Raw genomic sequence first — 14,689 nt, 5'->3', positions numbered from 1 at the left:
AAAACGACAATTATTTTCATAAATTCCTTCTCTTTTTTTTGAAGACACCAAAGGTTTTGGTCAAGTTTTTTCACTTCATTAGGCTGATTGAGACATATTGTCGATGTGTTCCATTAAAAGACACTGGACCACATATTTATTTTGATATGGCCTTTAAAGACTCATCCACCATTCATTCAGGGAGATAAACAGAAATGGAAAGCTGTCTGCCACATAGCAGTAGGGACTATTTCAGGAGGTGTTTAATGTGCTTGTAAAATCAAGGTCCGTGTTTTATGGCAAAGGAAAACAAAAACAACATTGGATGGACTGTACTAAATTCTACTCATTTGGCTGTGGTACAACACCGGTTTTAGATAACCCATTCTTTGCATAGGACATCAAGCTCACAATGACCTTTTACATTGTGCTACTTCATCTTGGGTTAAGGTGGTTTTGTATTGCCCAAAAACATCAAGTGCCAAACACAAAACACTGGACTAAAACTTAAGGTTTCCATGGTGTGTAATATTGCTGTCTAGAGTAAGTTGGATTTTCACCACACACTATGACAGTCAGGAAATCCTTCATGAGCTTTTAGACTTAAAGAACACATTAATGTGATGTGTGTTCAAGAAGCCCCCTTCTGTGACTGGGCTGGACATTGCAGACACGACTTCCAATGCGACTACAATGATTTAAATGCGTGCATAATTAAATAAAGCTTTAAACATCTCACTCACCCAAAACTAAATTAAGCAATCCATCCAATGCAATATAAAAGAACACAGCTACAATTGTTCCGTAGACATAAGTGTTGTGTACCGCCATCTAGCAGATGTTTTGTGTAACTAAAGACTAATGCTGCATAGAATCAGGTTGCTAGAACAGATGAACAGAGGAACTGTGAAGCTTGGCAGGCAGTCATATCTGGGAAAAACGTGTTTTTATCAGTAACCGACAGTAACCTAAATTAGTTTTTCTCAACCGTGTAATGTCACTTAGGGTATGTCTGTACTATTCAACTCTGTTTACTATCAGAAGTATCAGAGTATCAGATTAACAATGATTTTGTGCAAACCATGTGCCAGGGATATCAATCTGTAACAAACGTGATCATATGAATAATGTTATCCAAGAAAATCATACATTGGGGATCCATGAGGAAATATGTTAAGCTTCATTTTAGCCATCTCCTTGGAACCTGCAAACAAAATCGCTAGCCCTCTGCTCGACTGGGACGCTGATGCGCAGTAGTATACACCATAATCAGGGGCGAGAACATGGAATAAACATGGCTCACAATAGAAGCTTTTTCATTGATGGTAAGAAGGAATTTTCAAAAAAAATGTTTCAATGTAGATCTTGTCATTGTGTTGCAACTGCATAATCGGACCTGATACAGTGTGATCAACAGTGTGCGTGCCAAAAATATGTGGTCCAATCGTTCAGAGATGAAATCGAAGGTAGAGCTATCCGACTAGGCTAGCCTAGCTAGCTAGCTACCGTTAAGCTAATGTAGTCCAGCTTGTTTGGTCCTTTCAGCTGTACTTGAAATGGTTGTATTTTACTATTGATAAGATGCAGTATAAATGGACTACTTTGAGGTAAGCCATTTTGGTCAATGTCCGTTACTAATGATTTACTACGCTGTCATATCACAAGCTGACATTTAATATGCACTAATAGCGGGCTAGCTGGTAACTAACACTTGCTTAGCAGGCGAATTAGCTAGCTAGAAGCTGCATAGTGCCGTGGTGCTTACTACTAGCTATCTAGACCATATATGTGGCAGTGGGCATTGGTTTTGGAAGTGGCTGTTTAGCTACGTAAGCTATTATATATTAGTAATAGTCTAGAGGAAGAATTAACTTTTAGAAAGACAAATGCCGTTGTTCTAGTGATGCATGAGTGCAGTGCAACAGAAAATCCTTAATTAACCCTCTTGAAAGCCCATCATCAAGCAGCTGTCGATGAGATTTTGACAGTCAATGTAGGACAGGGATAGCTAGGCCCACACGCTTTGCAAACCTAGCTGACATTAGCTAAATAGCGCCCTGTTGGTCAGTAACGTTAGAGGCCCTTCAGCTAGCTGGTAAAGTTGATTCCCATCAGGTTTGGCCAATTTGAAAACTATGTAGCAACTACATAAATAAAAGTTACAATGAAGCCAACCACGACATCTATCTAGGAACATAGTTAAGCGAGATAGTCCTAGCTTACGTTGCCATATAGCTTTATATAGGTTAAACAAAGTCAATGATTTTCATGCGAGTTGGACTAGCCTAGTTATGTTGTGGTCTGTCTTTATGTTCCTCGCTCAGCAAGCGGGATCGGGTAAAGGAGGACAAAGCAAGCATTTGCACAGTAATATTTGTGCCTGTTCCTTTGCCTTGATTATTATATCCAAGCTATGCAAAGTCTACTTTGCTCCAATCACGTATCTACCGAACATTCTTCTAAATAGTTGACACAGAGCTCCACTGTGGAATGTGGCGTCTGTGATGTGGCGTGCGAGACAGCATGGCTGAGTTGGGTGCGAAGCATGTCAATCTGCATAATCAATTAACCTAGTAACGGTATTTGGCCATGACAAACCGCCAGGAAGTGTATGTGTCTCTGGACCAAGAAGGGGGACAGTAAACTGCTGTTGACTGTAATTAAAGTAAATGATCTTATAGCTACTCGATTGAAGCCATTAACAACACATATGCAGTGGTGGATTCAGACTAGTTCTTGGGGAGTTTAGAAAAAGAAAGGCTCTTGTGGAGTAATTATGACGTTTGGGCTTAAAGGTGTCATACAAAACAAATTGGCCCTCCATGCATGCGATTGCAAATGATTTCCGATCTTGGGAGCCCAATTAACTTCAAGTCGATATCTTTATCAAAGACGGTGTTTTTGATTCCAGCAGCCTTGTCACAGCTGACAATCTCTCCCATCTTTTCAGAGAAGGAGTTGCTGGCTGCCTTACAACACCTGCTCTGCTCTCAACCGTTTACGCTTCTTTAGACCACATATGTATTCCCTTTGATCATAAAAGAGCTGCCAGTCACCCAAGCTCCTCTCTGCTGAAAACTCCCACTCTGCCCAAGATTAATTGGTTTATGCTGCAGATCCAATGAGCCTTAAATGACTCGCGCATCAGTCCTGAATCTGGGTTTTCGCTTTCAAGTCTGTATAGATTTATAGAAGATATTTCAATCACCTTTGTGGATATGATAGATGAGATGTCTGGTGCGTGAGCGATCGTTTCTGCTGATGGCATGGCGTGACCTCATGCCATGGCACTGATCACAGTCTGGTTTGTATATTCAAGCTCTGGATAGATCAGAGGCCAGGAGAGATGGAGGGTACACGCAGAACTGGAGCTTTTCTCTTTCTGGTGACAGTGAAGAGGACAGGAGACATGAGTAAGCACTTCTCCGGATCTCATTTCAGCACTCAACTGCGCTGCACTGCATCAATCCCCCCCCCCCCCCCATCTCTCCCTCTCTCTCTCTTTCTCTCTCTCTGTGGAAGACCCCAATGCCATCTCTCCATTAGTATTCCCACCTGAACAGAGGCCACTATACAGCTCAGCGATACAGACAAGGCTGCGCCCACACGCACACACACTCACAATCGCAGCCTGCATGCCAAGTCATTATTTTACCCACGTTGCAGCGCTTCCTCTTTATTCACCCGTAGTTGTGTTCACCGTCATTCCCCTTAATGAGTTGATAATGAATGCTGGGAATTGATCGTTTATTCTATCAAGTCCTCGCAACGTGTCATCACGCCACACACTTTGGCAAATGATGGTAAATAAAGCTTTTTCTTCCTCTCCACCTCCATGTTTTTTTTTTTGGGGACTCCCTCTCTTCTCTGTTTTCCTCCCAGCACTTCGGCGGCGACCATGGAGGAGTTGAACAGCCGACAGCAACAGGCCCCTCCCGAGGGGAAGAAGGTATTCTACCTCTCTCAAGCGGGCCCTCTCGCCCCCTCATGACTCACAGCCGGGGCATTGTTGTTGCCGCGTCCCAGCGGGGCCCGCAGGCTATCTGCCGGGGCCACGGCGCCGGAGCCGTCTCTGCCAAAGCCTGCCTGGCACCACCTCACAAGGCAGCGTTCAGTACCCAGAGGACCTGGCTATCCACAGTCGGCAGCACCGGCCGTGGCTCCCGAGCTGGGGGGGGGAGGGGGAGGGTGTGTGGGGATAGGGGTTTATCCTCAAAGGCTGGGCGGTTTTCGAGCGTTTGGGAAATGTGATGTTTTAGGGGCTGTCTTTGACTTGTTTTTATTTAACTCGATTTCTTTGTTAGCGTGTTTGCTATTGTGCCCGTAGCAGGGGCGGACTGTTCACAACGCACCCGTTTGATTGGTTTCTCTCTTTTTCTTGGTGTTTTCCAGTCGCCCACCCTCAGACACTTCTCAGCGGATCCTCTGAGAACCTATGAAAACAGGCCAAATAGTCACATGAGGACATACAACAAGAGGCTCAAGTATGGCACCCGCCTCGCACGCGTCTGCACAACCCAAAGGGAAACCCCCAGTGGCGTTCAGCGGGATTCTCACCCGCGTCCTCCCTTGTCTTCCAGCGAAGCGCCCCTCGCAGTAGCAACGCCGTCGCCGATGCCTAACAGAACCAACTATCTCATCCTCAGCCCCTCTCCGTCACAAGGGGTGGTCTTACAAGGGAGACACTTTCAGCACGCCAATGCCCACAGCCCGATGAGGAAGCCGGTCCAAAGGTAGGAACAACAAAGACGTGTGGATGTAACTGCGTCCCTCGCATGAGAGGATTTGCAATCTCACAGTATTGATCGGTAGTCTGGAATCGATTCCAAGAGCTTACTGTTGGTTTGGGTTTGTCCAGAAACAATGTTCTTCTGAAACCTCACCCCCACTGGGTTGTACGATGAACGTCGTTTTTGGCATTTTGTCACCTTCTTCTTTGCGGTCATGATAGGAATATGTCAGTGTGTAGAATACGTGTGCGCCTCCATTTCTTGTAAACACTTCTACTTAAATGTTTGGGGTTGTTTGTCAGCATTTGATTTTCACTGGCCGTTTTTTCTTTTTTGTTGGTCTGTTAGTTTTTCACCACCCCAAAGCAGCCTTGACTTGAAGGAAAGGTAAGAATGGCCATTCAATGGATTTGCCCTTCAATGCTTTTTCACCAGTTTGGTGCTTCCAATAGGGTTTCATTTTGTGCTGTAGCCAGACCAGTGATGCTTATGTCTTGTCCGCACTGTTCTATTCCTGTACCTACCAACATTTGCACTGGTACCATATGTGCTGCATCATTTCCATATGAGAGATATTTAGCTGTATTGAAGCATTCAACCCTCCCCCCAATCTCTCTTAACCCAAAAAAAACTTGCCGCTACTGGGAATGGCCTCATGTACAAACACAGAATTAGCTTTGTGAAAGCGACAGTTCTGACGGGGACTCCCGGTGTCTTTGCTTCCCCTCAGAAACGACTTCTTCACAGCCGCCCCACAGGTCCAGTCGGTGGAGGTAGACAGCATCCTCCTCACCTGTCCCGAGGTCCCAGGTATGCGGCACGGGCCTCCTCATCCACCATGTCGGTGCTCTCTTTCTCTCCGTCTGTCTGTCTCTGTCTGTCTGTCTCTCTCTTTTTCTCTTTGTCTGTCTGTCTATCTCTCTCTCTCTCCTTCTTCTCTCAGGCATGCAAACTCCTCCCCTTTAGGTGAGACTCACCTTTTTGAAACCAAAATGGGTCACCCACGTGATTTGTGCAGATCCGATGAGAAAATATTTGGGAGGGGGGGTCGGGGGTCGTGGCCTTCGCAACTTTACAACTGGCTCTGGAACCAATCGTCACTCCTAGAGCCTAAACCTCCCAGCCAGTCGGGGGCAGAGTGGGGAGAGGTTTTCTACATTGAGAGCAAAATGAAGAGGCTAGATCAAAGTGCACTAGATTGATGCTTTTAACTTAAAAAAAAAATGCTTTTCCCGGGGGACCATCGCTGTATTGTTCTCACCTTTTTTTTCTTCTTTTTTTTACCCCTGACCTGTTTGCATGCTTGTTCTCTCCACGCTAAACTTCCTGCATGCGAGTACAGAGTGTTCCAGGGGAGCATTTGGGAGTATCCTCCCCCCCCATCTGGATGTGATGTGCCACTGGGGTTAAGGCGGGGTGGGGGCGTCTGTGTGTGCGTGTGTGTTGCTCCGTGTGACAGCCAACTGGGTGTCCTTCTGCGGGGCTCGATCTGGGCTGAGCCTCCTGCCTGGTCTGCCAAAAAAAAGTGTGTGTGGGGGGGGGGGGGATGCAGCCCTCTCCGATTAATCCACAAAGCTCCTGCTGGAGGAGAGAACGCCTGGCCGCCGCAGCAGACGAGCAACGGGGAGGACACGATGCACACTCGCTCACACACACACACTCGCACACTCTGGGGCACGGTTAATGAAGCTGCAGGGCGAAAATCTGGGAACGATTACACGCTGTGGTGAAAAGGTGACCTTGGCGTAGCGCTTGCACCCCCGTGGGAAAGTTCTCCTTGAGGCGGGTTCACTTCGCCGCCCAACGGTTTGCTCGTGGCCGTCTGGTTCTCCGCGCACGGAGGTCCTCCCCCCCCCCCCCCCCCCCCCCCCCCCCCCGCCCCATACAATCTCCTGGCTAAAACCGCATGCCGTCTTTCGTTTCCTGTCTTTATTATACGTTTGACACATTTAGCAGAAGCCTTCCCCCCCCCAGTGATGGATAAACAGTACATCATGTAAGTGCAGCGGATAATCAAGGCGTAGAAGTGTGCGGTGCAAACAGTTGTTTCAGTAGCTCGAGCCAAGGAACGGGCTGCGTTTTAGTCAGGCGCGGTGCAACAATAACGTCATCTCAGCTACGACATTAGATCACTCTGATGATATAAACAGGGAGGGGAAAAAAAAAACCCCGAAGAGCATCCTTTCAGCGCCACATCTTTCATTTTGTGTCTCCCTTTTAGAAGAGGAGAGCCTGAACATCAAACGGCGCCTGCTGCTCAAGCGGAGGCCTTCAGACCCCAAGGAGACCTGCTGTTGCTTACAGACTCCGGCCAAACCCGTCGAGGTGAGAAGGAATGCGAGTCGTCTTAGACTGAAAGAGCTGGGAGTCCCTGCCCGGGCCAATAGGATTGGTGTGGGGGGGTGAAAGGTCGGCCTGTTTACCGTGCTGCCGTATGAGAGGACGCTAACCCTGGACTCTTGCACTCCCCCTCCCCTACTCCCCCCTCCTGGCCTCTCATGGTCAACAGTCCGACCTTTCGGTAAGCCACACCTACATCTTGTAACAAGAGATAGTGTCTGGTTGTTGTGTTTCCTTCCCTGGACGTCGTGTTTCAACCGTACGAGCGCTCTTGATCATCGGGTTCCCCTTCACAGTCGTTTGAGCCTGTTCCCGCCTGGGCACTAACCCCCTTCCCCTCCCGACCACAGCCCCTGCGCCCCAGCGAGTACTTCACGGTGTGCGGCAAGTGCGGCAAGCGCAGCGAGGACCACGCCAAGTGTCAAAGCTGCGGCCACGCCTTGAGCCCAGAGTCGCCCCGCCACGCTCACCTCCTCCCCGTCCAGCCGGCCTCGCCCGCCCCCAGACCCCCTGTCCGGCCCCAGCCCCAGCCCTACTCCCCGGGCCCCCACAGCTTCCAGTCGGGGAAGGGCTTCTACGGCGCGGCCTCCACCATGAGGGCCCCGCGCATGGACGTGGTGCCGGTCCGCATTACCCGGGGTAACATGCTGCAGCCAATCAACGGGAGGCCCTCGGGGCTGGCCGCCACCACCAGCTGCTGCGGAGCCAGGGTCTCCAGCAAGGGGAAGAGGTCCGCGGCCGCCAGGCAGCTCGAGCTCAACGACCCCAGTAAGTCCCTGGGTGTGACCTGGCCCGGTTTCCTGGTCCACTCATTCCCCATTCCTTTGGAGAGCAGGGGATGACTAGCAACCTGGAAATCGTGGAATAGTTTGTGTTCAGTGTGAGAGTAGGCCGGTTTGAAGACGGTTTGGTAGTTGTGCGAACCACAAACTACCCACAAACTACCGAGGCAGCTGTTTCTCTTGATTGCCCTTCTGTGGCACATTTACATTGGCTTGCAAACGCAAGCTTTCACACCGTGCAAAAGGAATTGTGCAAAAATAGAATTCTGCCTCAGTAATACAGTATATTCAGAGAATGCAGGGGGGAGACTCATTATGTATCGTGTGGGGGTTCATGTCAGCTATTTGGCGGATATACCTTATTTTCCATGTTTGTTGTCGTGTGAGTATCCCAGTGCAGGTAGTAATGGCTACCGCCGTGCGTTTCAGTCGTCCTGTCCAGCGACGACGACGAGGAGGAAGCGGACAACGCCAGCACGGGAAGCGTGAACCGCCTGGACAGCGTGTCCCCACGGCCCGCCGACTCGGCGCACTCCTCGCCGGCGCCCTCCGGCGGGAAGGTGGAGGCGGCGGTGAAGAGCAGCGCCGAGCAGGAGGAGATCACCCCCGACTTCTTCGCCGACATCGACACTAAAATCTCAATACCCAGGAAACCCTGCATGAAGGATCAGGCAAGTGATCGTTTTGCTTTGTCACGCTGCCCAGTGTCAAATGTTTAGCTGATGTTAGGTCGCTCGCTTGTTCATCATCAGTATATAGTGCTCAGTGAGTGAGGAGCTGTTGGCCGGTCTCACAGCATACTCAGACGGTTCACTTTGGCCTAATTGAACCACTGACAGAACACCCTTAAGAACTCGGTGTTCCTGAACCGTGTAGTGGATGGAAACCATACTGGCTCTGCAGCAGTTTGTCTGTTTGGTTTCAGGGTGAGCGTTTGCCCACCGGCTTCTTCTGCAGCCGTTCTAGTAAACCCAGAATAGAATATTACAACCTACAATAGAATACCCCTTTTCCGGGTGGAAAATAATGCGTTCTATTCTTAGAGCAGTGACAACAACACATTTCTGATATTGTGGCCTTAACATAACGTACCGCTCACCTCTCTCATTAGATTCTCGTTTGTAAACTAGAGCCTCTGTTTCATTTTCCAGGTCTGTAACCATGTACCCGACGACACCACCCCGGGGAAAAAGCCCAAAATGGCGCTGGATAGCATCATCCTGGAGTGCCGGAGCGTGCGCGTCGGGACCCTCCGCAGGATGGTCACCAAGCCCGTCATCGTAAGCTGCCCCGCCCCTTCTCGCACCGTCTCCCGGGAGACGCTCAGTGCTGCAGACGAGCCTGGCTGGATGGAAGCGCTGGAGTAATGACCCCCCCCTTTTTCTTCTTGTCTTTCAGTTCTCCGTCGATCACATCCATCTGGAAACGGAAGGTGAGTAGCATGCGTCGTTAGGGACAAGCCCGGTGTGTGTGTTGTCGTGTCAATCGTTTTATTTCACACCCTGACGGCGGCGGCTTGTGGAGATCGAATTTGCGGTCCGGGTAACAACATCCAATCATTTCCACCGTAAAATACACCGATGCAGACGCCTCGCGTCGTGCCTCGTCATCCTCGACGACGTTTGGTCGCCAATGTCAGAACACCCGCCTTGGCGTTGCATGCTGGGTAACGCAGTTCTCTGGGTTTTCTCGGCGGCGGCAGGGCCTGAGGTGGACGCGCTGGAGAAGGTGAGCCTGCGGGCGTCGGAGCTGACCAGCTGTGAGTGGTGCAGCGTGAGGAAGCTGCCCGTGCTGTTCTTCCAGACCACCCAGGAGGAGTGCCGGCGGCTCCGCACGCAGCTCAACATGTCCCGGGAGGACGGCGGCCTGTGGTACGACTGCTCCGGGGACCGTGAGTGACCGCCGCCACTCTGAACGCACAGACGGACGCACAGACGGACGCACAGACGGACGCACAGACGGACGCACAGACGGACGCACAGACGGACGCACAGACAGACGCACAGACAGACGCACAGACAGACGCACACACAGACAGACACACACACAGACAGACACACACACAGACAGACACACACACAGACAGACACACACACAGACAGACACACACACAGACAGACAGGACACTCTGCGCAGGCCATGTAGCATTTAGCTGCGTTGCTGGAGCAGAAATGATCTTCTACAACAAAATGATTATCTCCACCGATTTTTGTTGTTGTTGCAATTGTTTTAGTAAATGAAAGATAAGCTGTATCATGTAACCATGCACGCGGCCCAAAACATGGCATCACTGACATTTCAGTGTTGTGATGTTTTAACAATGGGGAAGCTGGATTCTCCTGACCTGAAATAAATTTGAAATCATTTGTCTTTAGCTCCGTTGAATAGGAAGTGCATAGATGAATGAATCCGCAGATTAGCAACAAACTAGCTTCTGTTAAAACAATCGCCACTATGTACCAACACGGTTCCTGGAATCCCCTACCCCGCCACAGAGTCCGATGAGAAGTACATCGTCCTGATCTTCGAGAACGGGCTGCTGATCCACGAGCAGATGATCCTGGAGGACATCCTGGTGGAGATCGGCCGGGTCAACAACCTGACCGACTTCCCCACCAAGCTCTCCTTCGACGAGGCCAACATCCGCCTGGTGAATTACAACAAAGCCACCAAGGAGAAGGAGGAGAAGGTGGTCGCGGGCTCGGGGGTTCCATGGATTATATTTCTCTACTCAAATCTGTATTCATATGTGACATTGTTGTTTTCCTCTTCTTGTTCGCTTCTCATGGTCTTTAACAGGCGTCTCTCCCTCTTCCTCCCCCTCTCCTGCAGGGCAAGCCAGCGGGCAAGCCCCCTGCCCCGGTGCTCAAACGCACGCGCATGGCCACGCGCCAGCACGCCAGCATGTTCTTTGACGACGAGGAGGACGACATGGCGGAGCTGCAACCCACCTTCACCGGACCAATCATAAAGTAAGGGGTTCTCGAACACGCTCACTCTCTCTCTCTCTCTCTTTTTTGTGTGTGTGTGTGCCGCCGTGCCTTTTTCCCGTTTCCTTGACGAGTCGTCGTTTCGCCGTGTTTGTTTTGCGTGTTCCAGGCTGATGGTGTACCCCCCTCCGCCAGCCAAGGGAGGCATCACTGTGACGAACGAAGACCTCCACTGCCTTCACGATGGAGAGTTCCTCAATGACGTCATCATCGACTTTTATTTAAAGTGAGAGCCCTCCGCCCCTTATTTGATCCTCTGGGCCCGGCGTCTCTAACCCTGGCCCCTCAGAGCCCACTGTCCTGGATGTTTTGACACGTCTCTGTACGCTTAACGCACCTGATTCAAATGAACGGGTCGTTTTCAGGCTTCTGCGGAGCTCAGTAACGGCCAATCCGTTTGAATCGGGTGTCTCGGAGCTGGGAAACGTCGAAAGCATAGAGCACAGCGGGGCCCTGAAGACCAGGGTTGAAGACCACAGCTCTGGGGGGCCATTGTCTATCTATATTTTCCTCTCTGAAAATGCAAAAGAGGCTTCCTCGTGTCCTAACTACGGTAGCCTCCGAGGATCATAACGTTGTTTATTTACCATCGGGGGGGTGGGTTTTTTGTGGTGTCCTTTGCAGATACTTGGTCTTGGAGAAGTTGAAGAGAGAGGATGCTCAGAGGAGTCACGTGTTCAGCTCCTTCTTCTACAAGAGGCTCAACCAGAGGGAGAGGAGGAGCCTCCCTGACACCACTCACCTGCCGTGAGTATGCCCCCCCCCCCTTGGCGGCGTGAAGCCAACGTTTCGGCAGGAAATTCGCTTTACTGCAGGTCGCTAACGCTGCACTACGGTTTCCTCCCTCCCCCCTCGGTCGCCAGGATACAGAAGAGAAAGCACAACCGCGTGAAGACATGGACCCGGCATGTGGATCTGTTCCAGAAAGACTTCATTTTTGTTCCGATCAACGAGTCGTGAGTCTCCTTCAAAGTCCCCCTGGCAAAATCTGAGCGTTCATGGCTCGGTTTGTCTCAATTTCAGAGATTTTCATACAGAACATATGAAAAATGTATACAACTCCTCACTTCTGTTTCAGAGCCCACTGGTACTTGGCAGTGATCTGCTTCCCCGGGCTGCAAGGCCCTCAGTATGAACCCAACCCCATGTACCAGGGCCCGGCGTCAGCCGCATGCTCCACCCGAGCCCCAGGCCCGGCTCCATGCCCCACTCCAGGCCTGGGGCTGGAGGCTATCTTCTCTGATCACTGCAGGCCACTATCCCCTGAGAGGGACGACTTCCTGGAGCCTTCTGATGACCCCCCTGCCAACGAAGCCTTATTGGAGGCTCACTCCAACAGCAACCAGCCAAAGGGGGCTTCGGCCTCTACTGAGGGGGGACAAGAGCCTCCACACACCCCCGGTACGAGGAGCAACGGACAGACTGAAGGCCAGCCACAATATACAGGTGAGTTACAGTCACACACCTCCCAGGATAAAGTCTGGACACAGGTGAGCAATCAGAACCGACTTCATTGGCTATTTTTCCTCCCCCCTCCCCAACATGTCTTTCAGATGGTTTGCACAGGATCAGTGTGAGTTACGGACCGGGGAATGGGAACAACAGTGGCGCCTTTTCTGACGACCAAAGCTCCTGTCAGGTAGTGCTGCTTCCATGACGTTGTGGCCCAATGACAGCCGGTGACTGATGTCACGTGTGTCTTCTTAACGATTCGAATTCCCTTAGTCTCAATGATAATCGCTGTTCCTCTCTTCCTGTCCAGGATGAGTGTAGTGAGGATGGTGGCCTTGCTGACGATTCTCTCAACCAGGAGAGCTCAGGGTGGACCTCCAGACCCACCTTGTGCAAACAGTGGGTTGAATGTTGTTTTATCTGTGTGCCACCAGGTGGCACAATCGCACTCACTTTTTCGGCCTTGATTAGATTTAAAGTGAATGACTTTAACCGTGAAGTGATTTGCTTGTGCAGAATCAACAACAGTTGTAAGGAGTAATAAAGTTTTGCTTTCAGGCCTTGTATTCTCATCATGGACTCTCTGCGTGGCCCTGCCAGATCCACGGTTGTGAAAACCTTGAGAGAGTAAGTGACCTTCATTCAGAACATGGGACGCTCCGCTGTGTCTAAAGATGGTGGGAACATATTGTGTGTGTGTGTGTGTGTGTGGCTGCAGGTACCTGGAGGTGGAATGGGAGGCGAAGAAAGGAAGCCAGCGGAGCTTTGGGAAGGACATGATGAAGGGCTCGAGCCCTCGAGTGCCTCAGCAGGACAACTTCAGCGACTGTGGAGTGTACATCCTGCAGTATGTGGAAAGCTTCTTCGAGGTGAGAGCAGAGGTTGGACCGGACATTCAGCACACTAGCCCAAAAAGCGTTGGGGATGTGGGGCATTAAGTGTGCTTTGATTGTCACCGCGTAGTTATTTGGAAACTCCAGAGTATATCTTTTTTATATGAACCACGATTATCTTTAATATATTTAGTGCATTTAGTCATTTAGCAGACGCTCTTATCCAGAGCGACTTACAGTAAGTACAGGGACATTCTCTCCGAGGCAAGTAGGGTGAAGTGCCTTGCCCCAGGGACACAACGTCATTTGGCACGGAAGGGAATCGAACCAACCTTCTGATTAATAGCCCGACTCCCTAACCGCTCAGGCATCCGACTCTCAATGAACTAACAATAACCCTTTTTCATTGATGTCGCCACGCAGAATCCACTTCCTAGTTTTCATCTCCCCGTCAACCTGTCGGAGTGGTTCCCACAGCAACGGATGAAGACCAAGCGTGAGGAGATTAAGGAGCTCATCCGGAAGATCCAAACTCAACAGGAACTGGACAAGAAGGAGGCGGCCCAGGGCTCGGCCACGGGCTCCCCCCAGGAGCAGGACCGGGGGAGGGAGGGTGGTGTGGACACTGGGTCAGAGCCCTCCTGCCAGCCCCTCAGTTGAACTGGCGCTGCTCTGCTCTGACACATTGGTCCTGTTGGGTCTGGTCTGGTCTGGCCCGGCCTTCTAAGATATGAGCGGCAGCCTCCCTGGAGCCAATCATGATTGTACGCTGCTCCTGATGACTCCTCCATTTCGCTGCAGAACTGTCCTGTTCCTTCCATTACCTACCATTAAAAAAACAAGACCTTTTAAATTTGTATTTGAATAAAAGATGTACATTCGCTGGAGTTTTTTCGCTGCCTTTGTAATTGACTGTTTTTGATGCGCTGTTGAGTGATCCGTTAAGTTATGGTTTCAAAGATGCTCCTTTTTGAAGGACAATCTGTGCAGAACATACTTTTCTGCTCTTGCATCTTATTTGGTATGCTTCTGAGATGTTTAATGAGTTTGTGATATTGCTGTTGTTTGTAAATTATATCCACCCGTCTGGAAAATATATCATTTTCAAAGTCTCAGTCCCTCATCAGTTAAGTAAATGTTAGTGTTGTTGTGTCATTTTTTGATGTGAGCGGATGGATCTTCAGCATTAAATGAACTGATGCAAGAGCACACATTTTGCCTTTTTATCCTGAGGAGCCTCCAATTCATTCTCCTTTTGGAATCTATCCTGCTTTGAAATCTTCTTGTGGTCCAGTAAATTGTTTTAGAACACAGTTGGCATCACGGTTTGAATTCCATATCTCGTGGTGGTAAATTCAAATCCCCCCCTGTAAATTGCTTTTTATTGAAGCATCTATTAAATTATGACATTAAGGCAATGCGGGTAAACCCACAATCATACTTGCCAATCTTTTAAATCAGTCAAACTAATCCAAGGCTCTCACGCATTTCAAAAATGTATCACGCTGAGAAGGCATAGGCGTATCTAGCCCTATTTTGAAGGCCCCCAAAAGTTTCATTAGCCCCCCCAAAAAATTAAAAAA

General features: G+C 49.9%; 1 protein-coding gene across 4 annotated transcripts; it reads left to right on the top strand.

Moving 5' to 3' along the window:
* The first annotated feature begins 856 nt into the window (after positions 1-856).
* Positions 857-14,315, top strand: LOC124468940 (sentrin-specific protease 6-like). 4 transcript variants are annotated; one of them, XM_047021993.1, is made up of 24 exons: positions 857-1,304; positions 3,299-3,392; positions 3,862-3,928; positions 4,372-4,463; positions 4,560-4,712; positions 5,058-5,096; positions 5,440-5,519; positions 6,931-7,034; positions 7,400-7,817; positions 8,261-8,502; positions 8,983-9,111; positions 9,230-9,263; positions 9,534-9,722; positions 10,327-10,481; positions 10,664-10,803; positions 10,931-11,047; positions 11,446-11,568; positions 11,685-11,777; positions 11,900-12,267; positions 12,375-12,460; positions 12,584-12,672; positions 12,832-12,900; positions 12,992-13,142; positions 13,530-14,315. In XM_047021993.1, the coding sequence occupies exons 1-24, from the start codon at positions 1,226-1,228 to the stop codon at positions 13,764-13,766; spliced, it is 3,348 nt and encodes a 1,115-aa protein (XP_046877949.1). In that variant the 5' UTR covers positions 857-1,225; the 3' UTR covers positions 13,767-14,315. The 4 variants fall into 4 exon arrangements, with proteins under 4 accessions (XP_046877949.1, XP_046877948.1, XP_046877952.1 ...); XM_047021992.1 differs by having other exon boundaries at positions 10,327-10,520; XM_047021996.1 differs by lacking the exon at positions 3,299-3,392 and having other exon boundaries at positions 858-1,304; positions 10,327-10,520.
* The last annotated feature ends 374 nt before the right edge of the window (positions 14,316-14,689 follow it).

Source organism: Hypomesus transpacificus, chromosome 6 (assembly GCF_021917145.1).
Source record: "Hypomesus transpacificus isolate Combined female chromosome 6, fHypTra1, whole genome shotgun sequence".
Classification (NCBI taxonomy): domain Eukaryota; kingdom Metazoa; phylum Chordata; class Actinopteri; order Osmeriformes; family Osmeridae; genus Hypomesus; species Hypomesus transpacificus.
The sequence above is the reverse complement of the archived record's forward strand: the minus strand, read 5'-3'. Positions and strand labels throughout refer to the sequence as shown.